Genomic DNA, 26,640 nt, shown 5'->3' on the forward strand with positions numbered 1-26,640 from the left:
TAGGGATAAAATGGGTTGGCTGCCTTCAGCGTGTCTCTGACATTAAATGGGTTTATGTCAGTTTAGTCCTTGCCTGTCCTGTTTATCCTAGAGGTATCGCCCTGCACTGATAGGACCTGTCTGAATGGAGGCGAATGCCAAGTCCAGGGCCGGAATGCAGTGTGCGTGTGTCGACCACAATACACAGGGGACAGCTGTGAGACAGGTGAGTGGACAAAGTCACTGTTTTGTCTGATCAGACCCTGCTCCTTCTTGCCCCAGTGGAGGTAAATGTGAGGATCTGGGTGTTACTTATGGCTGCTTATGTCTCGAACTGTAAATCGGGTCATATGTTACTCTATGTATGTTACAGGAACACGTTGGGGTTCTGTATAGATATTGTTCCCTTCCTTGTATCTGTATGCTATGTGTAAAGCTTTCTGAATGAGTTTATACACAAGAAGAAAAAACAGACACCGTCATGGCATTTTATTTCTAACATACACATTTTTATTCTCATAATGTGACTTTTTTAGTTTTTTTCAGTACAGATAATGCCAGGGGCAGAGAATCCTAATGCACCGAAAAGGGATTTAAACCAGAACTGATTCTAATCTGTAGTCTGCATCAGAAACTAAAATATCACATTTTTGTTGGTCCAGTTGACATTTTAAAGACCATTTCCTACATAACCCTAATTTTTTCGTTTTTTCCCAATGTATTTTCTATTCAAGCCACACAAAAACAGAGAGCCAAAGGCCAAAGTGTACCGGTCCCCCACACTATCACACACACAAACTTTTGAAATGGCCAGGGGGACGTTTTTGTTTTCGAAGTTGGTTTAGAGGGCAGGCGTTGTTCCTATGCGCGTTATTGTGATGTTTGTCAATGTAGAACACTCTCATACAAGGATACCCAGCAAATATTTTTAGCTCCTAGAAAATAGGGACATTGATTGAGGAAAGAGAGGCACGGGGATGAGGATCTCAAAGCAAGTACTCTTCCTCCTAAAGACATTAGGTATACTTGTTGTTTTCTGTATTTCCTAGAAATCAGACCTTGCTCTTCAGCTCCTTGTTTGAATGGCGGTATTTGTGAAGAGCTGGGGTCCAGTTACAGATGTGATTGTGCGCAAGGATTCACTGGAGAAAACTGTGATACAGGTATGGATTATGCAAATGTGGGACTCTAATCTTAGGGTACAGTCAATAATGATGTTGTTATCCATAGTACAGTTTCATACCAGTGTGTAGTGTGGTGTTCTTGTGATTACTCTGAAATTCTGTACAAACAGCACTTTCTTCCCACGAGGAAAGATGACTTAGGAGACCACAAACATTTAGCCCCTTGACTTAATGAAATTCAAAATTAAGAATAGATCATCAATTACCGTGTAAATTTACAGTGTACATTTTACACAATCCAGCCTTTTTTGAACTTGAGGATAAAAGTAATTGAGATACCTACATGCAGAAATCTTCTAAACATTATGAGGGTTAAGGAAATATGGCCCAGTCAAGACTGAAACAGTATGCCATGAAGTGTCGATTAGAATTCTGTATATAGAGGATTCATTCTGTAGCGTTAGTAAATAACCTGATACATACTTATTTATTACCTTGTTTCTGAATGTGTTATATATTTGCAGCCACATCAAGATATGTCCGTGATTTTCCCTATAATAGTAAATAATTTTACGCACTTGATGTTGAAAGGGGCCATTATAAATGTTGTGTTTATGACTTGTTATTTTGCTTTTTAACCACACTTTACACTAAAAGTGTAATACAGGAATGTCTCACATTTTCTCGGCACAGTAATTACCATAAAATACATAATGATTCAGCTTGGTTTCTTTGATTGAGCATTTTATAGGAGTGATGATTCAGCCTGTATCCTTTGATTTAGTGTTTTATAGACATGGTGATTCAGCGTGGGGCTTTTGATATAGTGTTTATATTTTGATAAGGCTGTTTGTGTGGTGAAGAACTTTGGATCCGGAGCACTTACTGCTGGTCTGTTGAATTTCTATGTTAACGCCCGTTTGGCTGCATTTTCACAATGCTACTTTTTTGGGTCCTTAAGAACATTCCAACTAGGGCGTTCTCTATAATTTGACTTTTTTGGCAATTAAAAAGTAAAATGTGAAAAACTTCACCTTATGTTATTGTAGGTGAGATTGTGGAGTTTTAAATATACATACCATATAATTCAACCCAAACAAAAAATAAAGGCAACACAACATTAAATTTAACAGTAATTTAATAATAAAAAAAAATAACTGGATGGACCCTACCTCTGGCTGGAGTAATAGCACCATCAGATCCATTCTGCACAGAATATTTGTAAATATTGTAAATATTGTTCCTTTTTGTACGGCGGTCACTGGACAAATCTTCACACTTATTGGATGAAGCAATCCTGCCCCGTATGCTAACTGTGCTAGAAATAAAATGCTGGAAGAATGCCGGAATTATTCTATTAATGGTTCAGGTCTACACAGATGACTCACGGACAACTCTTGTTAAAATGTTACCTTCATAACTGGCGATGTCTGGAGACGTTGCAAAATAACGTCCTATGTGACTCAACCACGCTCTTCTGATACACTGTTTGTTATATGGGTCACTTGTAAAGCTTCTACATATAACACGTAATCTACAAAAGCAATGTATTTGTATTTACTGATCTGGATCTTACATGCTGCTTTCTTTTAGTTCCCAAGTTAGGACAGTTTTCTTATTTCTTCTCTCTCTGTATCCCTGCGCCCCCCCCCCCCCAAGTGCAATGTGCAGAAACAATGGGCATTTAAAAAGCTAAGGATGCACCTTTTCTCTGGCTCCCTAACATATATGGTTTTCTCCTAAATAACTGATTTCAGCTTTGTTACGCACTTGCATTGGTATATAGTATGCAACATATCTTGTTTAAGAAAGACCAAACTGTCAGGAAGCAGCCAAGCTCAAGCCAGCTTTGTAAAGAGGGACAGTGGCAGAGATGCTTCGGGCACTGACCTGGTACCTACTGAAACAATCTTCGTGTTAGGCAGCACTCAGATACTTGGTAGCCGAGCAGGACTCCACTCCATCCCAAACAATAAAATAGAACAATATAACTCGGCACTCAGTGAATCGGCCTGTTTATTCCACTACGTGGCAACGCTTCGGTCCAACTACAGGATCTTTTTCAAGCCATGACCTGGTACCGTGACAATCGGAATTTCTTTTTTTTGCATTGTAGAAAAGTATGCAAGAGATAAAAAGTTTAAAAGTAGTTAAGCAATCCCACATGCACTAGAATACGTGGATATTCAGAATTCACTGCTTGGAGGGTATTGGCATTAAAGGTGCTAGGCGTGCCCTCTAGGAGTGGTGGGTTGATAAATTCGGAGCAGCTAAGGTAAAGCATTTCTTTGAACATTGGTTTGATGTGGAATGTATTACTTTGATGTTCCATGGTCGTATTTCACTGTGAATATACCTGCCTACGTGGATTATTCTCTGCATACACTAATAAATCTCTCTGGAACTCCCTATCTCCTTTATTACTTCTTCGCTTTCTGGAAATATGTAAAATATATGATGCTTGATGTCTTTATACAGACAGATTCCGTGTAGCAGCCTAACGGTGTGGTTTATATTGAAATTAATGTTTTTCTTTAAGAACTATTTAGATATGTCTTTTAATGGTCCACCCCATTGTACAGAACGTTGAATAATAATAGTTATTTTTTTTACAGTACATAACCTTGTGTTCAATAGGACTGACTTTATCTGTTTGTCTAACATTCCTTCACATAATTGCTGAACGAGTGCTAAAGATGGATCTGCATCAGAAAATACTCTGACCAGGGAGCGCAGTATGCTCTGCGTTTGAAATTTGCCCCATAACTACCTCTGGGTCTTTATTTCAAGTAAATGCTTGCGCAGGCTTTACACGGAGAGCAGCTCCTGCGCATCAACATCATCCTTTATTACTGAAATTATATTACTTGCAATAAACTGGGTAGGGCAGGGGAACGTCCTGACACCACATGTAAAGGAAAATAACCATCAAAATGCATGTAGTAATATATGTATTTAAAATGTCAAATCCACCTTTATTAGCACAATAACAAAAATCTAACTCAGCTGGAACTTTTTTTTTTTAAGAAAATGTGACATTTTGTGTTCCAGAAAGAATGTAAACTGGGACAATGAGATTTGTCTAGGGTTTGTCTCCGTGCAAATGTGGTTTTTTTTCCCACCCCGCAGAAGTCAGACCATGCTATTCATCTCCATGTCAGAATGGGGGAACGTGTCATGATGCGGTTGCCTCTTATACATGTGTCTGCCAGCAGGGATTTACCGGGGTTCACTGTGAGACCGGTGAGCAACAGATCAAAACGTTTTTATTGTTTAATATACATCGCTATTTGTTTGAATAATATGATGCGTAGATGAAATGTTGCCAATTCACATTGTCCTATGACAACTAATTCTCAATCCAAAAACATACTTTCTGGACAGGTATCTGGTCGATATATAACGGTAATTCTATTGTTACTAAATCTGCATTTTAAGGCCAATAGTCTGATAAGAGTTATGTGGTCCTTTCACTTCTAATAATGGTGCATGTCTGTACCACATTGTGGGCTCTGGGAAATGTGATAAAAAAAAAAAATACAAAAAATGACCCCAGAATATAGTATGAGGGTAGAGATAGTGTTCAGTGGGTACATTCCAAAGCCCTCAGAGGTCCTTTTGTCAGATAGACATCTGAAGAAAGAACAAAAGGGGTTTTGAATTAGTGACACTATGTTTTATACTATGAATGCTGGCCAATGTAAGGATATTTCCAAATTCCAAGAATCGTTTATTACTGCGTACCATCAAATGATTATACCAACTAATATCCTGGAAATCAGGTCCATCTGCCACCTAGGGTGGTGTTTCTATGCGCTTTTGGGTAGTTTAGTGCGCATGGGTGCCTTTGCATGTTACGTGATTCTACTGTAGTAAAGTGGAGGTAACACACGGTGTGCGAGCTACACTGAACATAAAGGCTCCTTGCAATTTGGAGTAAGTGGAGGGACAGAGGGAGAGGAGAGTGTGTGTAAGTGAATGGTGTTAGAGTGAGTGTGTGAGAGCACCTTTGCTTGCTAATATGTGTGTTAGTTACAGGAAGTGGGCTCCAAAGAAATACTACACCCTGGCACAGTATACACAGGTACACCCAGGCAGAGGTGCCAGCGTTTCCTTTCATAATGGATAATGATGTCAGCTAGTTGAAACTTGTTAAAAATACTTGGTTTATCAGTTAATTCGCGCCCAACCTCCGATTTCTAGTAAGATTTATCTTCACTTGAATCTAAAGCTTTACATTCAGCTTGATTTTCTTTCTCTGTGTTCAGAGGTCAAACCCTGTTTATCATCTCCATGTCTCAACGGTGGGGTCTGTGAGGATTTGCCTGACCGCTACCGCTGTGTGTGCTCGAGGGGATTCTCTGGCGCTCATTGTGAGACAGGTAAGAAGGCCACGGATACTGACCCCAGATATCCAATGTTCCAACACCACATCTATTTCATACAGCCCTTTGTCCATCATTAACACAGCCAAGACAGCCAACAGACAGCTGTTTGTTTCACCAATATCTTCCCCCCTTCATTTCTTATGTCATTTCTTCTCCTTAGAATTGCTTTACTAAACCCAAGTGTAATTTACAGCTTCAATTTGCAGTCTCACTTGTCATATACAGGTTTTTCGGTTTTCAGTTGTTAATGTTATACTGTGTTCTGTTCTCTTAACTTAGTTTTAGTTGTAAATGTAGGTCATTCCACCTTCTGTCAGTATTTTGATACTCTTTTGTAGAACTCAAACCATGCTTCTCATCTCCCTGCCGCAACGGCGGGACCTGCAGAGATTTATCTGCCAGCTACTACTATTGCACCTGTCCAGAGGGATTCACTGGAAGGGACTGCGAGAACGGTAAGTGACTCAAATGTCCAGTAAGTGACTCAAATGTCCAGATGATATGAACTATATGTAGACCATTCAGATGGCTGTACCTGGGACCAGCTCCGGGTTGCAGCAGCAGTGTTTTAGCATGTTTTCCAGACAGCTGTATATTAGCCATGTGTTTGGGTTCTTGCTCTGCTATTTGAGCTCGATCTACTACACATGAACCAGGGTTTTTGTGACTTTTTGGGTATGGAATGGGCAAGCGACAGGATCTGGTATGGGACTGAATGTGAGGGATGAAGGAGAAGTTTGAGTCAAAGATGACCCCAAGGCAATGGGCCAGTTTAGTAGAAGAGATAGTCATGTTAATGGAGACCGATAAATCAGGTACTGGAGTGGTGGAGATGGAAGGAGGGAAGACAATGAGTTCAGTTCAGAAATGGCAAACAAGCAGTTGGTAATACAGGACATGAGATAAGTAGAGAGATCAAGGGAAGACAGGTAGAGTTTGGAATCTGATATGAGGAGATCCAAGGAGAGAGCTGTAGCTTGTATCCCTAGAAAGCGAGTACACAATCCACTCAAGCAAATTAGAGGCAAAAGGAAGCAAAACAGAGGATGGTAGTTAGACAGGAGGGATCTGAGGAAATATTTTTTTTAGAATGGCCGTGATTACGGCACCCTTAAAGGGTGTAGGTACAGTTCCAGAGGAGAGGGAAAGGTTAAATACATGGGTTCAAGAGGACATGTTGTTGGGTGAGTGGAAGAAAGAATGTTCTTGGTTGTAGGAGCAACAGCGGTTAGTGTTGGATAGGTAGGGGGAGCGATGGCGGGTAGTATAGTATATATAAGAGTGGCGATAACCAAGAGAGGGGGGAAGGTGGTGAAAATAGCCGATCCTAAAAGGTAGGGCCTACTGGGCAATATATCACTGCAATGTGAAGAGACATTGATTGTTAAGTCCTGGCTTTCTTAAGGGGAACATTTGGCACTCTAGTAACAAATTGTGTCAACAAATCCAGAACTGCCAGGGGGAGCCTGCCCTGATACCAAGGGAAGGGGGGCTCAGATCCCCCCCATGGGTAGAAAAGAACCTTATTCTTTAGGAAAGCTTTATGTACATCCCAAGCTTTATGAATTTGTTTATCTTTACTATTATTACTCAGTCTATTCCACATATCTCCTACCCTTCTAGAATTTTCTCATATTATACATGAGTCTACCAGTACTAAGCTGACATCATGCCTCCTAGCTCTTGTACTCTTTTTTTTCTCCGGCTAAATCCAGATTTAAGGATTTTATTTCTTTAAATGCAACCAGATTTAAGGCTGGATTCAAGCTGCTATGTTATATGATAATTAATACTGACAATTTAACAAACAACTGGGTTACTATCTTACAGGAGGATACTTGCAGTGCATCTAATCAGGGTTTTTGTTTGTATTGTTTACTTTATTTTCTTTCTCATTCCTTGCAAACCTAATAAACATGAGGCATAAAAAATATGTGGTTTCACATCTAGATATGCTCGTTTCTTACTATGTTGTGTGGTCTCCATCTATTGTCCACTCTGGTATGTAATGTAGAAAACATTCCAGCACCCAGATGTCATAAATTTGTGTTTGTCTATGCCAAATTGGTATCTCTACAGAAGACGTCCTGGCAAGAATAAGAGTCTTTTCTGTTTCATGCATGTGCCAGGCCACAGTGCTTGTATGCAGAAAATAATCTGCTCGATGATGCCAAACCATTAGGTCATTTATCAATATTCATCACATGATACAGCCAAACACTTCGGAGAGACAGTCTGCGAAGCTTCTTCTGAATTGGTGAAAACTTGCAGCATTCTGGATAACAATGTGGTGGTTTTAGAATAAAAAACATGATTGCCTTCCAATAGCCGATGACTTTTTAAACTGGTCAATCCTTCTCTGTTCCCAGAGGTAAAACCCTGCTCCTCATTACCGTGCTTAAATAGAGGTGTGTGCAAGGAACTGGGCATTAGTTACAGCTGTGTGTGTGCTCTGGGATTCACTGGAACCCACTGCGAGACAGGTGAGGAGCTCTGGAGCATTGTCTTCTACATGATTTCTTCTGGGTGTGTGCAGTTGAAGTCATTTTACAGTAGACGTCACTGTGGGTATTATGACCATATCTACTAGACTGTAATGTAAAGGTATATCACAGGACAAGTTTAAATTGGGGTCAATTTAACACTTTTACAAGTACAGTGTTAGAATCATGATTATTAGTAATGTTGGATGTTCCACTCCTCAAAAATAATTATTTATGTAAAATTTTGACTCATACATAATTTTTTTCAAGGAACACGTAATTGTCATGAGATACTAAAGCAGGCACGGACATAGTGTTCCATAGAAACTGGGAACAAAAGTATTTGAGGTTTCTGTGATTGAAAAGTGAATTCTGGTTGTCAAGTGTTATTTGCTTTATGAGATAGAGAGCAGATTTAATGTGGATCAGCACCTTTAACATATAACACAGCGGGCAGTTCATATTTTAAGATGACTGCTTCCTGTTGCTTAGGTTGATGTGAGTGATTTTGCTAAAGTTTGTCAAAATATTTTAACTGCTTGTTTCCTGTGTATAATTTGTTGGTAAAAGTTATGTGAAGGTTTTTTTTCCTTAATGCAATAACACTTTGTAAACAGAGCGTATAGGCAAATGGCAAACCATAATAATCCGTTATCCATCCAGCACTAATGTCCTTTTACACAGCCGTATTACTAGTGCAAATATCAGTTCCAAGAAGTAAGTAGACACTGAATTAAGGTGGATGTGACAATGAACGGGCTGCCGCGTGTTTATTTATCTGGCGTGATCACAGCCTTGTCTGATTGTGATTTCTCCTTTGTTTTCAGAGATCAGACCCTGTTCTTCAAATCCTTGTCTGAATGGGGGGATATGTGAGGACAGGGGGGCTAGTTACAGCTGCATGTGTAAACGTGGTTACACTGGAATTCACTGCCAAACAGGTGAGACATGCTGGATGTTGGACACTAAGTGCCTGGTTTGCTCAGATCATCAGTCGATGGTTTTATGGCAATTGCTCCACTTTAGCCCTTATCCCTGGAACTGTTAAATTTGTTCCTGGATGCCTTTACCCCTCCACACTGTATTTCAAGCAGTGTGAAAGGAGAAAATATATATACATCTACTTGTGTTCTCTGTATCCAGAGGTCAAACCCTGTTCCTCATCACCATGTCTGAATGGAGGGATGTGCAAGGACTTGGGTGTTAGTTACATCTGTGCGTGTATTCGCGGCTTCACCGGGTCCCACTGCGAGATAGGTGAGAATACTTATTTATATTATTTTCTTGCAGTTCAAAGCTGTACATCGTGGGGTACCTGGATAGAGTATTCATTCTCTCCCCTAAACATTTTTCTTATTTTAAATTATTAGGTTTTCTCCATTTTTTTTCAGAGCCCAAACCCTGCTTTTCCAATCCATGTCTGAATGGAGGGATGTGTGAGGACAGAGGTGCTAGTTACAGCTGTTTGTGCAAACGCGGTTACACTGGAGCGCACTGTCAGACAGGTGAGCAACCTGACTCCTCCGCTGTATGTGTACAGTGGGATTAGCATGGCTGTGACCCAGAAGCATTACATGTTAGAGTTTGATTTACATTTGGAAAAGTATAATAATGATTTAGGTGTGTAAGTATTTTTGAACATATAAACTTTACTGGTACCTAAGAGGTATATCCCTTCTTTGAGGGAGTGTCTAGATCAGGTGTAGGCAACCTTCGGCACTCCTGATGTTGTGGACTACATCTCCCATAATGCTGGCAAAGCATCAAGGGAAATGTAGTTCACAACATCTGCAGTGCCAAAGGTTGCCTACTCCTGGTCTAGATGCATATAGGGGCAGAACTAGTCTCGGAGAGCCTTTAGTGGGTGGGAACTGGGTGGAAACAGAGAAAAGTGGGCAGGGAGTAGGCAGAACATGGGCATGGTCTTGACCCAGAGACTCTGAGTCGAATCCATTGACATCCCATTGACCCATAAGCCAAAAAGGACAATAAGGAATCTTCTCATTTGGACTTAAGCCAAAGATTTGAACAGGGCAAAAAAAACCTTTTTTAAATTTGATGATTCCAGATAGTGGGTGAAAAGTAAGAATGTGAATGGTCATTATAGTGAGAAATGTCTCTTAGCATCTGTTTATATGTTGATTCGTTTTGTTGCTCTGTTCCCAGAGGTCAAGCCATGCTTTCCATCTCCATGTCTGAATGGTGGCATATGCAAGGACCTGGGCATTAGTTACAGCTGTCTATGTACTCACGGCTTCACTGGGACCCACTGCGAGACAGGTGAGAAGCTTTGGCATATTGTCCTGTACACTATGGCTTCTGTAGAAAGGTGACTAATAGGGTCAATGAATCAATCAATCATTTAGAATTAAATATCTTCCTTTGGGTCATATGACAAAATGTGATAGGGTAGGGTTTGGGCATACAACAGTACTCCTAATGATGTTTCGTATGCCACATTTAGTTATAAAAGTTTTAAATTCAGCAGGTGAAACAGCACCTTTAACCCCTTTTTAACCAGGACTACCTTACACTACAGGACCAGAGCATTTTGATTTGATATTTCCATCTTTCTCACTTAATGTACCCACACGGAAGTGCAGGGAATCTGCTGTAGACTAACAACTATAGTCATAGAGCGGTCGGCAACAATGACCCCATGACGTACCCGACATGCCATTGGTCTTCTAGTGACATCTGTTCATGACGTACCTGGTATGTCATTGGTCAGAAGGGGTTAGTACCCTCATTATTTACTTACATACATTTTCTTTACACAGAAAGCTGAGGTCAATGGAATTACCCCTTCAACCAAACTGGCAACTGCACAATTATAAATTGGGCATTGTGAACACTTTACTGAACCCTTTGTAAAAAGCATTGCAGATGTTAAATGCTTTCCCAAAGCTGTTTCTACTGTACTTCCCTGTCCATGGTACTGAATAAACAAAGCTACACTAGTGTTGTCTCTTCCTAGAGTATATTTTATCCTTTTGTATTATTAAGGGTTCAGAGCCTAGAAAGTCTGTGTCTTCATTGAAAGCATTCTTTAAGTATTAACCCTTGTTAATTCTCATAATGGTCTTGAGGCTCAATAAACATTGAACATGTTTTAATATGTTTATTTTGTTAAATTTTGGTTTTCCAATTGTTTATAAGCATAGCGAGCAGACTTCCCACGCACACACAAGGGGGAAAAAAACAAAAGGCTATTTTTGTTTGGATGGACTTGTGACAAAACTTAAAAATTTTATTTTTTTGGAAAGCAAGGTTGTGGAATATACTTACTAATCAATCACTGGCTATCAGTTTAAGTCAAATGTAACATGCAATGATTCAGAACATGAGTACTACTTTTTCAGCAATGATGTCCTAGATTTGTTCTTTCCATTTCTTCATATTTTACCTATTGTGTACAAATCTCACTGTCATCTGTTATCATGACTTTTACTTTCATTCCTAATGATAATTTACCTTGTGGTGCCTTCCCATCAAACTTATATATTCCTTACAACCATAGAACAATAACTAAAATATATCAGTGCAGGATTTGTTACAAAATATTTCACAAATGTATCATAACATAAATAGCAATAGTATCATAAACAGTAGCTGTATCATTGATTTCTATGTTTCCCTCAATTGCTCATCTACCCATGAGCCTCTGCTATTTGTAAAGCTAATTTTTGTGACCTGGAAGTCTCATGGAGAGTGGGACACGACACTAATTGTGTAACACGGAATTCAGCATAAAATGTCATTGACAACATATAGGGTACAAATATTAATGCAAACATCCTTATACAAGACAAATAGTGTCATAAAAAAAAAAAAAACGCATCATTATTTGTGTAATGCTCATATGGCGCGTCTAAGGTAAGCTCAGACTAGTACAGTGCTTAGTGTCCAAAGTCCTTCTAGACACTTATTGGGAAAGCAGAAGCCAAGGAACATTAATTAAAAGCTAATTGTCACGTATTGCCAGGTACCTGTAACAGATTACACCATTTATCACCTGCAAGTCAATATAAAATATTGGGTACATGTTATGGTGGGTGTACTGACGCTTTCATTGATGATACTTGAAATTCTGTTCAGGTTTTTACATGGTTTTTTTAATCACCAAGTGTTTGGTAACATTCATGCAAGACTTGAAGTCATGTAAAGAGGAACTAGAATGCAAATCTGCAGAAAGGACTTCTTGGATAAAACTGGACTCTTGACTTCAGCCTTATTTGTCTTTTTTTCTGGGTTTATCCTGCTGTAGAAATCAAACCCTGTTCTTCGATCCCATGTTTGAACGGCGGCATATGTGAGGATAGGGGGTCCAATTATAGCTGCACGTGTACACAGAGATTCACAGGAATGCACTGTGAAACAGGTAAGTTCCAATTACATTGGCTTTATATAATGACCACGTATGTATATATCAGGGGTGTCCAACCTGCGGCCCTCCAGTCCTGCAGCAGCTGGAGGGCCGCAGGTTGGACACCCCTCGTATATATGAATGTATATCTGTTTATATTCAACACTAGCAGATGTACTTAGTACTGCTTTACATTATAATAAACAGAAGCTACAATACGTGTGCGTATACCTTTATTGGCTTGTGGAGCAACTGGCTACTCCAGTTTTATTTAATTATTTTATTAATATTGATCATCATAATATTTTAATGTATTAATAACAATTATTTGAGCTACTTACCTCCTTTTGGAACGTTACATTGTCAGCAGCTGACTACCGAACAGCAACAGTGGCAAATCATGTCACGAGGCGGGTGAAATTAAAATATCCAAGTGCAGCGTTTGGTGTCTGATGTGATCTTTAAAACCCTGCATATGGTAACCTGTGACTCATCAGACTTTCAAGAGAACATTTTACTCATCAGAATGTTCTAGTAAAAATGAAAAAGCTCCGTTTATTTGCTCCATATTTTATTGTTCTTAATGATTTGTTTATTTCTGACATGTTTTGGTATGTTGATTAGAGACACAAGTAACAAAACGGTCGTTTGTCAACTATTTATTTTTTTACTTATTTATATAAATGAAATATTCCTTGGCACAGGCACCATGTTAAACTATACTTACGTCTTCCTCAGCCAGCTACAAGGAGACGAAGCCCTCAACAAACTCTGACTCTGCATCTGTATGATTATTATTATAGTTAAGGGAACTGTTTACGTTTTCTGCAGGGAATAGTTTTGTATGATATTTTCATGAAACCTCAGATCATGTTTTTTTATGGTAAAGCATTTCAATTTGGAGAATTGGTCACAGAAACCAATTGTTTTTTTCTCAACGCTCCTTGTTTAGCACCAAAGTGGTCCACAGTTAGAAGGTATTAGCTATAACTGTGTGGGAAATGCTTTGACACAGGTGAGGCACTCAGCGATCCTACACATACTGTTATTACTTCCTCTAGTTTGCTCATAATTACACATGTCAAAAAAGGTTCCATAGTTAGCAAGTTACTCCAGAATCGCTCCTTATGCATGTCACCAAACTTCCATGATGCTTTTATGTTATTATTGTGTTGTCCACTTTGTTCTAGAGATCGTGGAGACGCCTGGACCGTGTGTATCCGATCCGTGTGAGAACGATGGTGAATGCAGGGAAGCAGAGGGAGGATACTCGTGTGACTGTCCTTCGGGCTTTAATGGTATCAACTGCGAAAACCGTGAGTATCACCTTTACTAAGAAGTGGAAGACGTGATATCTCGCCTCAACATCCCAACTAGGACATCGCTGTGTTACCCATAGCTGCAATTAACTCTGTTGGAATAGAATCCAAGGAGTCAGCCAGGTCAACAGCAGTGCATAGGAACCAACTACTGCAACTTCTTACGTAAACGCAAACTAAACCTGTAATGAATCCAGTTAACTGCTTATTTTAACCATCAGTTCTAGGATTCAACTAACCAGGGGCATGCTAAAGTGGGTGCTGCACAACACCCAAGAGCAAGTAACTGAGTTGCCCAGCAAGGTTACATAACTCACATTTAAAGTGTGAGTGGCAGTGAAGACAGTGTTCCACAATAGGGAGAGGGGATCTACAGCCGTAAGACCTGCTGTGATGAAGAAAGAGAGAGAGAGAGAGCGTATCTGTATCTGTGTGTGTGTTTATGTGTGTATATATATATATATATGAATCTTGCATACACATGGACATATTTATGTATGTGTATAGTGTTAGAGGGAGTAAGTGTGTGTGTGTGTATGGTGTTAGAATGAGTATGTAACTGTATGGCAGTAGAGTGGGTGTTTCTGTATAGCATTAGATATGTGCATATATTAGTGTATGGTGTTAGCATGAGAGAGTATATTATTTTAGTATGTGTGTGTATGTGCATGTTACTGTATGGTGCATGTGTGTAAGTAAGGTTAGCGTGAGTGTGTATGTCAGCATATTAGAGCATATATATTAGACTGTAATAAATAAATAAATCACTTACTTTATGGAGAAACTGCAGCTGATCTTATTTACCTGATCTTGTAAAATGTATTATTTAAGCATGTGCTATTCTATGGACCCCATCAAGTTGCGTCTATGCAGGTGATTCCATTTGGAACATATTTAGTTTGGAATATTTGACTGTTCATTAAATTACAAACCATGTATTAATCATCTCTGTTAAAACCAATTAAGGTTTAGGTTTCATCACTAAGTATTTCATACTATGCTTTGTGCTAGAAGTTGACATTAGTGATTTTGGTTCATAGCTCACGGTCGGGAGAGAACGTATGTATGTACTGTTATCCAGCATGTGGTGGCATTTCAGTGATCCATCCTCTGTCGTGAGTTTGCCCCAGGTATGTCCGATGGCTGCGCCTGCAAGAATGGGGGTCGCTGTGCTGACGGAAACGGCACCTGTCATTGCCCACCAGGGCACTTTGGGCTTCTATGTGAATATGGTAAGACAGTCTTATAAATTACTTTACAACAGGTTTTTACAGTATATGGTGTGTTACAAAGCTCAACCACAATCCACTAATATGTTTAAGATCAAACATAAGAAACTGAAAGCGGATATTGTTTCATAATAACAGAGAGAAAAAAATCCTTTGGTTCTTGATGTTTATTTGTGATGTCCTTGGAGATGTCTCTTTAGTGGTTTCCATGTTTGTGTGTTTCAGAGGTGACCTCTCTCCCCTGCAGTATGGGTTCCCAGTGTCCGGATGGGGGGTCATGCATGGAGTACGGTGGGAGTTATCTGTGTGTCTGTCATACAGATTACATTCTCAGCAATCACTGTGAGTGTTTCTCTTTTACTGTTTTTCTCATTTACTGTACTGCTGCCTCAGCCATAAAGCTCCCAGTGCCAGCTAACCTTTCAAATAATGATCTTACGTCATAGAAACACTTAAACTAGTTTTTTTCCTCTAAAGAATAATATAAGATCAGGGGATTTGTCTCAGTACGCTATTACAAATGATGATATGTTTTTGTTAGGGAATACCATATAATTGTGGCCTTTATAAAATAACATTATCTTTAAAGTGTTTCCCCCACTTCAGAATGCCAGGGAATAGAGGCAGAATTACTCGGTATTTTATTCACCACATAATAATATAGCGTTTGGAGCATTTTTCTAACGAGAAGTTTATATGGAATTTGTGGTATTTTTCTCACCACGATACAAAGTGGAAATTGAATGGTTTTCATCCCAGAATAATGCTGTTTGACGTGTGCGTTATCAGTAAACATTTATCTACAATATGAGATGTTTGCTTGTTAGCAGAACGGTTTCTGATATGATAATTTAATGTGTAGCTTTTGTGAGCAGTGGAGGGCCAGGAATTGGGCAGGGGGGGGCTATTGCAGACTGAGCCGCCCTGTGTGTTTGACCTGCAGTGCCAGACACAGCCACCAGGGTGGATAACAAGGACGCTTCTACACCCAGACTGGATCTGTTCTGTGATCCTCTTTGCAGTCCCTTTTGGTGACTGTGTGGGATAGAATAGATTCAAATTTAGCACATTCTGTCTAAGGTATCCTCTCTCCGCTCACTGGGCCGCTTGACTGGATTTGCTCCCTGAGCAGAACTTTATAGTGAATATACTTAAATTATTTATATCAGTGTATTATATATACTTATTTTTTCTGAATATATTAATCATTCTTTATCTCCGTCTAGCAATGCCATCTCCCTGTGACTCTGACCCTTGCTTGAATGGCGGTAGATGTGAATCTCAAGAAGATACATACGTGTGTGTGTGTAACCGTGGCTTCAGCGGAAAGCATTGTGAGACGGGTGAGTGCATAGGCTTAAGGTAAAATGGTCAGACGTGTTACAAAAAATAGAACTAAATAAAAATAACATGTTAAGATTCTTACAAGTTGTAGTTTTCTAATGTTTTCTCGACTGTCTTTTTTTTTTTTTCCTTTTCATTTCTTCAACCCCTTCATCCTTTCTCGCATCCTCTGTGTCTATCTTGCTCTGTCTCTCTCAGTAAAGCCGTCTCCATGCAGTCTGTCACCTTGTCGGAATGGAGGGACATGTAAGGAGTCTCATGAGGATTACTACTGTTTGTGCCCATATCCCTTTACTGGAAGGCATTGCGAGACGGGTGAGTTGGCTAACTGGGATGTTTTAAGAGGGGCTCTTGTTTACCAGGAGGCACACATTTCATCCAGCAGAACTGTAGTGTTAACCCCATCTCTTGTTCCGTGTACAGGGATGAGGGGACCCTGCTCATCAGGTCCGTGTAGCAATGGCGGCACATGTTTCCATTACCTTGGAAAATACAAATGTGACTGTCCACCTAACTATTCCGGGAGGCACTGTGAGAAGGGTGAGTGTCAGACTAATGCAGGATCATGCATCATAATATAGGAAATATCTTTCTATATGATTTCACATGTATTCAGGAACTTTATACAATTAGAAATGTTAACCTAGCTGAGTTCATTTGAATGGTTTTGGCATCTCGTGCCCCCAATGAAATTTGTTTTATGACCTGATCAGTGATTTTAGGGTAGTTGAATTTTGCATTTCACTTTGGGATAATCTGGCAACTCTTCAACTGGACTTGTGATATCTGGAAAGTGAGAAGATGTTCCCTAGGCCGTTAAAGTGGGGAACTGTACCAAAACCACCAAAAACGTTTATAATAAAATGTAACCTTTAATCCATACATTTAAAAATGTGCTTGTTGCTGTTCTAATGTCTAAGCAGAACTGGGCTGTGGGCCACCTGAACAAGTGAAGTACGCCCAGATGATCGTGACCTCCACATGGCCGGGGGGCAAGGCAGAGTATCATTGTAATGATGGGTATGTCCTCAGTAGCCCAAACAACACCCGTGTATGCAGTGAAGATGGCATGTGGAGTGAACCTCCTCAGTGTGAGGGTAAGTGTCTGCAATCGTGTCGAGAACGTTGGAGGGATTGACAAAAGCATTCCAGCATTGCACTATTTTTTTCTAGAAATTGATGAGTGTGAGTCTCAGCCGTGCCGTAATGGAGCACTCTGCAAGGATCGTGTGTCACATTTTCTGTGTCATTGCCAAGAGGGTTATAGTGGCAGATACTGCGAGATAGGTATGTCTGTACTGCTTGTTATACATTTGTTTTATTTCAGGCTAGTTAGTTGACTAAAATGGTGGGACCTGAACATATCTGGCAATGCTTTAACTTCAACAATTGTGGTAACATCATCTGGAAAATGAGGAGATGTTTGTATGATGTAATAAAAAGTAATTTTTAATCCATAAATCTAAAAATGATTCAACAATTATAATATAATTGGACACCCCATCACCTAAAACATAGAATATTCTGTCTGTATGATGGGAAAAACAGTGGTGGACCTCTTGTCAAAACCAGAAAAAAGTAATTTTCATAATTTGGCTTTGTACGCCACCACGGTGGATTTGAAATGAAACCATCAAGGTGAGATTGAAGTGCAGACTTTCAGCTTTAATTCAAGGGGTTTAACAGAAATATCATAAGAACTGTTAAGAATTACATGAATTTTCATACATATTCCCCCCATTTTCAAGGGCTCAAAAGTAATTGGACAACTAACACAATCATAAACAGACATTTGAGTATTTCTTGCTATGATACTAGATGGATATTCCCATTTACAGAGATGAACGAGTGCCTCTCAGAACCGTGTAAGAATGGTGGCAGCTGTCAGGATTTATCGGGAGCTTTCTTATGCATCTGCCCCGAGGGCTTCACTGGAACCCAGTGTGAGAGTGGTAAGAACCAGCACAGCATTATATTACTGGTTTGATCATTGTTCATACAGATAAAGTAATGTTCTGTTCTTTCTAACGACTACCCATACTCCATAAATATAATCTCTCAGTACCAAGAATGGAAAAACAAATCATTTTGAAACAATACAAGTAAAGCTTCATATAACCAAACAATGGCAATAAGTTAACTGTGATAAAGTTACCATTGAATCATTGAGCGTAAGAGCATAAGTATTACTAATACTAACACGGTTAGGGGTTCCCATTTAAAATGTTGCTTTATTATGAGTAGCAGTGACTGCTGTAGTATGCTTGATTTCTTCTATTTACTCGTATAATGAAGCTTTACCTTCCTAAACTTGTTTTGCCAGAGTTAGACGGCTGTGATTCCTCCCCGTGCCAGAATGGTGGTATTTGTGAGAATTTGGCGGGCTCCTACCTGTGTGTGTGTCCCCAGGGATTTTACGGCTATCATTGTCAGACTGGTGAGTATTTCCAGTTGTTTCCCGTTATACCCCGTTCAATGCATGCAATCCCTCGTCGGCTCCTCCGCAAGATAACATTTGTTTTTCTCAGCCCAATGTGGAAAATACTGGCTTCGCTGTTAAATTATAGCTTTCCAAATACCTGCTTAGCAACCACCGGTCCACAGAATTCCACCAGGTACCCCTCATTTAAAGTCACAAACTTTGTATTATGCTTTTGTATTCTCCGTGAAAAGTGCATGTCATGCATTGCAATGTGCGTCTTTATGTTTGGCAGTGAGTGATTTGTGTCTGCTGAACCCATGTGGCAGCCGTGGCGTCTGCGTGTCGAGCGGAGAGGGAGCTGTGAGCTGCACCTGCCGCACCGGTTACACTGGGACCATGTGTGAAAAGGGTAACCACACAACGCTTTACTCTCTATTACATATCTCTGTGTAGAAAGTGAATACGTCCATCTGTTCTAAGTGGATATAGATGAATGGGTATATTCAAAGGGGGGTTTAACTCCCTGATATCACTCTGCATTATCAATGGCAAACCCCGGTAAGCTTCTCCTGCTTAAAGAGCTCAGCTGGCCCTATGTAATGGGTAGTTAATGTCTCCCACATTAAATATGCATTATACAGGGACAGGTCAGCCCTTCCATCAGGAGATGTAATCAGGAGATCATAATTTATAATTTCATAGTAATATGAGAAAGATATCCTGAAAAAGAACTTGCCTCGTGGTAAACACTTTTATAACATGATGGTCCTAGTCCAAAGCGTGCACATGCATTATTGAATTTAGTCATGCCAAAAGCTGTGGCGGTTCTACTGTAAGTGATACAAATATTCAGAATAATTTCAGCTGGACAGTGGATAAAAAAAAATGTAAAGTAGAAGCTAAATCTGGCCTTTGTGAAAACACATCACATACCCAGTAAACAAAATTTCCACAAAAAATCTAATTTCATAGTTATTATTTGCTAATTTTCAGGGCATGCATTGCAGTACTGTACTGCGTTATTATTACGTTACCATTTGCTTCCAGCAATAACGGGAAGTCAAAGTTCCCAAATGTCTCACCCAGTCTCTTCTCTCTCTTTGTGCAGAGCTTCTGCCGCCTGTTTCCTTGTCTTTGGGGGCTGTGGGGGAGAACAGCGTGTGGGTATTTTGGACCCCTCCTGAAGATGGAGCCAGCAACGTGCTAGATGGGTTTGCTGTAAGCTACACAGCCCCTGATGGATCTTCTCGGACGGACTTTGTAGAGAGGGGTCACACAGAACATGAGCTGAGGGGTCTCAGTCCTGGGCGCTCTTACAACATCAGCATTGTTACGGTGAAACGCAACTTGCGGCACAATGATATAAGCCGGCCACTTACCCTTACCGCGCGCACACGTAAGATGGTTATTTTACATTTAGGTTACAAAAGATTTACCCAGAACCTCATTTGTTTCTTCTTTTCCCTCACTGAGTAGTTCTAATTTTAATAGGTTATAAAGAATTATACTCTGATTATATCTTTAAACATTCTAAACCATAGGTTTGTATGAATGGCATAGAAAAGAAAAGGTTCGTGGGAGTAAAATGAAATAAAGAAAACAAATGGTTATACCGAGGGAATGGAAATAAAATCTGTGGAAGAATGTGTTTTGTGAGACGTTGGACATATTGTTATGACATACATTTTAATATAACTTGGACTAACTTTGAGTTGAGTCCTTTGGTCTCTTTATAAGTTAATGACACAATAGAAGAGGTGAACTTTTACAAGACTGTTAGTGACTGTATGTGAGTGACAACACGTGATAGCTTGAAGAACATGGGTAATGATGCTGTGTTTTCAATGCCAGGCCCACCCTCTGTAGACCGCCCTCGGATCAGCTCCGTCACAGACTCCTCCATTACTGTGTCATGGTCACTGAACTCCTACAGACACACGTCAGTAGCCCATGTTCGACTGTCTCTGCAGCACCCAACAGACAGGACACAGCAGGTGGAGCAGGAGCCCTCCGTGGGGGAATATACATTCAGGTACAGCACAGGGTGTGTGGGAGCCCGACTGAGTTCTCATTGCCAGTCCCTGTACTTTTCAAAGTGTACCTTGACTTATTTTTTGTCTTGGCAAAGACTTAGAGTCTTTGTGTGCATCATGCTCATGGTTTACAATGACACATTGTTCAAAATACCACCTTGTGTGTCTACATAACTTCGGTCTCTTAATGGTTAGTGCCTTGTCTTGATCGCCTCAGGATATCCTGGAGATAAACATTTGTTGACATTTAGATATTCAATTGGATTTGTGCACACAGTCCTTGCCATTTCTTTCTTTTCTCACTCCAAGTGATACGTTTTGTAGTCAAATGGAACTGTAGGTCACTGATCTAATTTTCAAACCAACATTTACCATTTGAATAATTGAAAACATCTGCACATGTGCCTTTCATTGGAGCCAGATTTGTGGAATCTTGCCATATTATGTGCTTGACCACAGTATAAAGTGGAGGATTTCTGGAGATGATGTGAAAGATGAGTAACCAGCGTACTCGTTGCTTTTATGTGAACGTGCATGTTATTTAATGTCTCCTATCCGCAGGGACTTGCAACCTGGAGAGAAGTACACCATCCTGATTAGCACTTTGAGCAGTTCCGACCGCAACAATCCGCCATCTGAGAGCCTGCCTAGCGCTCCATTAATTGGCTGGACACGTAAGAGAACTCAGAGAACACAACAGGAGGTGTCTTAGATTAGTGATGTGCAACATTTTTTGTTTATTTCTGTTGATAATGTCATTCCAAACCACAAAAGGGTAGAGTAGGAAAGCTGACAAAAGGGGGGAAACATTTTAAAACTTGGAAATCAGACATGAACTATTTTCTGGATAGACAGAGAGTAGAACCTCAGAATGTTAGGTTGATCAACATGACTCACCTCCAGAATAAGGCTAAGAGCTAAAAATGCAAACAAATTATCTATAAAGCAGCATGCACTGATATCAAGGCTATAGTATTTCATGGGAAAAAAAAATCACCTTCAATTCTTCATTCGCCAGGCCCTCACCCACCTAGTAATCTCACCACTGTACAAGTAACTTCCAACATGGTGCACTTGAAGTGGGAACCACCTCTCACGGGCTCAGTGGATGGCTACATCTTTAACGTGACTAATAATCACAGCACGAAAAGTCGTTATATTCCGACCAGAAAAATAACGTCATACATGGCACAGGACTTGCAGCCTGGACAATGGTACAGGCTGACAGTGACAGCTGTTCGCAACACACCGCAAGGTTCTTTGAACAGTGAGCCCAGAATGCTTCGCGTACAGACTCGAAGTAAGGAGAATACGTGTGAAAAATATGAATGCTTGCTAACGTCTGGATTCAATTGATATTCGGATGTTTATATGTCAAGTCAGTAGTTCTGTTTCAATTGGTGTCTTTGTGTCCCGCAGTTCAGAGGGAAGGTCCTCAGGAACGCCGCTTGATCCCTCCAAGGATTTTGAGAAATAGACCACCTCCACCACCACAGCCAGAGGTACGGCTGCTGACAGAAAGAGGACCTTCTCCTGCTGAAAAACCTCAAGCGCATAGGTAACAGTTTTCCCCCTGTGCCTTACACGTTCAGAGATTTGGGGCAACGATTATACTGAACATTAAGTCTGTACCATAGAACGCTAAAGCCTGCTTGTGTGGGACCCTGAGTTGGATTTAGAATTTATGGAACATGTTTGTGTTTTGCTTTAATCCCTTTTAGTTTTAACAATAAAAGTCTGGTTCGGGGGGGTAATGGTGCAATCTCTGAGCTTCATCCCTTTTTTGCTTCTGTGCCTGTATAGTATGTCTACCAGGGTGATGATCCATCACAGTTGTCCATATCTCCAAGTGATTTCAAACATTTCTTTCATTTTGTTGATTATATTGAATAATCCAAGCAATAATCCCTAGAATATTTGACTGCTGAATCATAGGAATCACGCTGCTTTCAGATTCACAGAGCTCATGGATGGGCGAAGACGAATCACAGCAAGATTTAGTCACCTTACTAACAAATCTCTCACTATTACTAAAGGTGGGTGTGTAGATCTGAGAAATCAGGCTCATATGTGGTGTAATGAAGATGTTTCTTATACATTTTTCGACTAATGGTTTCCAGAACCGGAGGCACCAATCCGAATAGAAAATCCAGAGGAACCTTCCATCCCTGTGAGGCAGGCAATGACATTGCGTGACCCTGAGCAGAGCACCAGGGAAGGTATGAGGGTGAGGAGCCATGCATGAGGGCAATGATATACTGTCTAGGCACCTGTGTTCAGTGGCATTTTACATCTTCCCTCTTATAATGTATGCCAGAAACAGACGGTATTGCTACCCAAAACTGGGAAGGTATTATAGGTCAATATAAAAATCCATAGGTTTAGCAGACGTTTAGGACATGTGTTGCATGTATGGATGGTGAGAACCTTTACTTCATTGTGGTTAATGCCTTTTGATTGCATTAATAGGCCTTATTTGTTATTTATTTTGTATTTAAAATAACTTCCCATAAACTGCTCCCCTTTGTTGGCATAGATAGGCTGTATGTGGATTCATTCCTGATCCCGGCCTCCAGTGGAGAATGCACTGGGAAAATTAAATCATGCTCTCAGGATTTGTGTAAAGGTGCAGATTTGCTTGAAATCAGGTTCAGTGAATGAACCCATGACACACTGCTTGACTGTCACAGAGACAGCGCCAGAGAAGTATTTTTGATATAGACTTGAAACATCCATGATCTGTGTGTCTGCTCATTATGACCATTAATGTTTTGCAGGCGAACTGGGAGGCTGCCTAGAAACCCCATGTATTAATGGAGGAACCTGCGTGAACGGAGAAATCTGTGACTGTCCCCTTGGCTTTAAGGGGCAACAGTGCCAGCTGGGTATGTGTACAGAAATCTAACTTACCATTTTCTTTTAAGTAAGTGGAGTGAGATTATTTTTTGTAAAGACCACGACAAAACAAAGTGGGCTAACCCTCAGCAACCGAGACGCTGCCAAAGTTCAAGGCAAGATCAGTTGAAACTAAAGTCAGAACTGCATTTCCACATGTGAAGCTCATTATCACTTGAACAGCGATTTAATACAGAACTAAACAACCTATTTATTATTTTTACGGAATGTGCAGATCGAAGGTCTGGGAAGTGTTATACGGCAGCAAAACGTGCTTATTCCAAAATATTAATCTAATTAAGGGATCGGCCTTGGTGTGTCACTGGAGAGCGAATGAGTCATTTGGGTGTCAGTATGTTCGTGTGGGCTGTGGTGGATCATCGCCCACTATAGTTGTGTATTTATGGCTCGTGGCGACTGCTGACAGCTTTTTTTCTTCAGCCTGCAGAAAGGAGACGTTCTCCTGCACGAGGCTCTACTCGGAGACACTGTCACATCCCGTGTGGGAGGGAGGAATCTGCCACCACCTGTAAGTAATTACCCAGGTCACCATGTTTACACTGTGTCACCGAATTAACCCTTAGTACACCTGAGGGCATGTCAGTAAAATCTTGTACATATTTACCCCCAAAATACATCATTTTAAACTTGCTATAGTTATTTATAGCCCATCAGATTACGTTTCATCCTCATGCTGGTTTATAAGTGAAAGCTACATAGTTAATAATATTCTGCCCAAGTATACACCCAGCTATATAAAATCATACACCCCTTGTATGCCAGCAAACCATGGTATACTAATAGGTATTTAAAAAAAAAAAACAACAATATAATGTTCTGAAAAAGTATGCATACAGCATTTTAAACCTCATGGCTGTTTGACTACGGTAAAGGAGACCATATGAAGGGCAATGAATTTAAAACATTCGTGTCCAGGGGTAGGTACCAACATTGGTCGTGGCGGACATTTACTGGGGTCTGTGGTGGACGATGTAATGATGTTCTATGGACCTCACAAGCCTTACCACAGACACCGGTCCTTGTTCAGACACTTTGCCTGTCCCTGTTCATGTCCTCTTTAATGATTGAAAAAATGAGATTCAGCCTTCTCTCGTATCCTATGGGTACTATAAGGTTCCATTGAATAGCTCGCTCTCAAAGCATTGTGTTAGCTGCATGATCAGTACTGGAATGGATTGTCGTTACTTGCAAGTGGATAATTTACATTTCTCTGGTGCAGCTTTACTAAGAATTATTATATTAATATTATACTATTTAATTTATATTCAGATGCAGAAGGGTACGTTATTTTATATAAATAATACTATGATTTATTTATGTTCAGGTACAGAAGGGTATATAAAATCCAGCATGATATTTGCTCCAGAGAGATATGCGAAGGAACCGCCAGACGCAGACCTAGTGAGTAGCATGTTGCCCGTGGTTGTTTTATATTTTTCAACATGGTGTCTACTTCTGCCCATGGGTCTTGTGGGTGGTGTATCTAGATGGATATATTTTGCTACTGCCAACAATACAGTCGATGAGCAAAAGGGGTTAATAATCCCAGGCTAAAATATTTAGCCGATATGTGTAGTCGATTTAAATATTTGTTTTTCCTTTTATCAGAAACAAGAATTCCTTCGAAGCCTTGAATAACGGAACGTGTAAGTGAAAACATAAGATTCACCCATCTGCACATGTTCAGAACATGATGAAAACTGACCCCTTGGAAGCAACAGGGAATCTAAATGCAACGCACAGCACTGAAGAGTCACTAATGTGTCCGTTTTTATAGATATGAGTGAAGCAAACCATTATCAGATCTGTATTTGGAAGCGGTGTTAAGATATTCAAATCTTTCTGCTTCGATGAGCAATAACTAGACACCAAATGCCATAGCTGTATGTTATTCAATCGTCTGTCTTTAACGGCAGTAATTTAAAAAAGAACCCATGAAAACAACCACCTATCATTTAGCACAAAATACACAGTCGTCGGGAAACCTAAATAACATCTTTTAAGTTTGTATCTGATGTGCCAACATGGCGTATTCAGTGTTGGTTGTCCTTGCTGACATTGACCATCTGCTGTATGTTGTTTTACAGGCAAAGAAGCACTAGCTGGTGAAATGTTTTTTCTCCTAGGAGGGGGCACACAGCTTGTGTCTCCTTCCTCCCCATCTTGGGACCCTGCAGCCTCTCTCATTGTGTAAAAGAAGGTAAAGCCGGTACAGGACTTGTGTGCCAGTTAATGGGGACCTGAGGACCATTACTCCTAGACCTACTCTGCTGGGGTCCTTTCTCTCTTCATCCAAAGATCTGCGACACCATGTTTCCTTAAGCTTCTGATAACAGGACTAAGGGCATTTGTTCTGTTTACTTTGTAAGACGTGGAGCTATGGACGTCTGAACCTTTACTGGAGAGCAATGCACCACTTTGTTATCATTACTATTATTCAGAAAACCTTAGTATACCACCAGTCTCTAGTGCCTGTAGAACATTGCTTGTTACGTGACTATGAAGCATTTGCTGTGCACTACCCTTCCTTTATGGGACCGGGGAAGATCAAAACTTGGTAGCACTTTCCAAAAGGAAACCAAACCGTATGTAGCATAAGGGTGACTTTGTAATGTCAGTTTCATTAACCCCATCATTCCCAAAGACAATGTAGCTGATCTCTAAAGGTACCATTCTCCCTAATATAATGTTAAGGTGTTACTGTATGTTACAACGCCCTTTGTTTAAAAAGTACATTAATATTTTTCTCCAGGTATTTGCATTTATTGTGAAACTCTGATGAATTTGGAATATGTTACATTTATCTGGTGGCTTAATTTTATTTTGTCTGCCATTGAACTAGCAGTAAAGCTGAATGCCAAGTTTTGTTATGCCTATTGATTAGTTTTACAAAAAAATACTTCAACCTTTTCAAAATTCCCAGGCATCCAGATGTTTAGCTATGTATAAGAATAAAAAAAACCCCAATAATGCAGCCACCCATTAGCCACTGTCATACTTAGATTTAGACTAGCCCCGTGCACGGTACAAAATGATC

General features: G+C 40.1%; 1 protein-coding gene across 1 annotated transcript in view; it reads left to right on the forward strand.

Annotated features, from left to right (window-relative positions):
• The window catches only part of LOC149288257 (sushi, nidogen and EGF-like domain-containing protein 1), a 43,761-nt gene extending 17,964 nt beyond the window's left edge, over window positions 1-25,797 (forward strand). The window contains exons 7-28 of the mRNA XM_089491998.1: window positions 92-205; window positions 12,242-12,355; window positions 13,531-13,656; window positions 14,790-14,891; window positions 15,114-15,230; window positions 16,115-16,231; window positions 16,431-16,547; window positions 16,656-16,772; window positions 17,156-17,329; window positions 17,406-17,519; window positions 18,071-18,184; window positions 18,556-18,669; window positions 18,947-19,063; window positions 19,763-20,050; window positions 20,506-20,686; window positions 21,249-21,361; window positions 21,706-21,987; window positions 22,107-22,245; window positions 22,641-22,723; window positions 22,808-22,906; window positions 23,465-23,572; window positions 25,691-25,797. Coding sequence (XP_089348124.1) covers window positions 92-205; window positions 12,242-12,355; window positions 13,531-13,656; window positions 14,790-14,891; window positions 15,114-15,230; window positions 16,115-16,231; window positions 16,431-16,547; window positions 16,656-16,772; window positions 17,156-17,329; window positions 17,406-17,519; window positions 18,071-18,184; window positions 18,556-18,669; window positions 18,947-19,063; window positions 19,763-20,050; window positions 20,506-20,686; window positions 21,249-21,361; window positions 21,706-21,987; window positions 22,107-22,245; window positions 22,641-22,723; window positions 22,808-22,906; window positions 23,465-23,572; window positions 25,691-25,797 — 2,957 coding nt within the window. The remainder of the gene's footprint in view (window positions 1-91; window positions 206-12,241; window positions 12,356-13,530; window positions 13,657-14,789; window positions 14,892-15,113; window positions 15,231-16,114; window positions 16,232-16,430; window positions 16,548-16,655; window positions 16,773-17,155; window positions 17,330-17,405; window positions 17,520-18,070; window positions 18,185-18,555; window positions 18,670-18,946; window positions 19,064-19,762; window positions 20,051-20,505; window positions 20,687-21,248; window positions 21,362-21,705; window positions 21,988-22,106; window positions 22,246-22,640; window positions 22,724-22,807; window positions 22,907-23,464; window positions 23,573-25,690) is intronic.
• The last annotated feature ends 843 nt before the right edge of the window (window positions 25,798-26,640 follow it).

Source organism: Sceloporus occidentalis, unplaced genomic scaffold, assembly GCF_023333645.1.
Source record: "Sceloporus occidentalis isolate IW3139 unplaced genomic scaffold, rSceOcc1.0.p SCAF_53, whole genome shotgun sequence".
Classification (NCBI taxonomy): domain Eukaryota; kingdom Metazoa; phylum Chordata; class Lepidosauria; order Squamata; family Phrynosomatidae; genus Sceloporus; species Sceloporus occidentalis.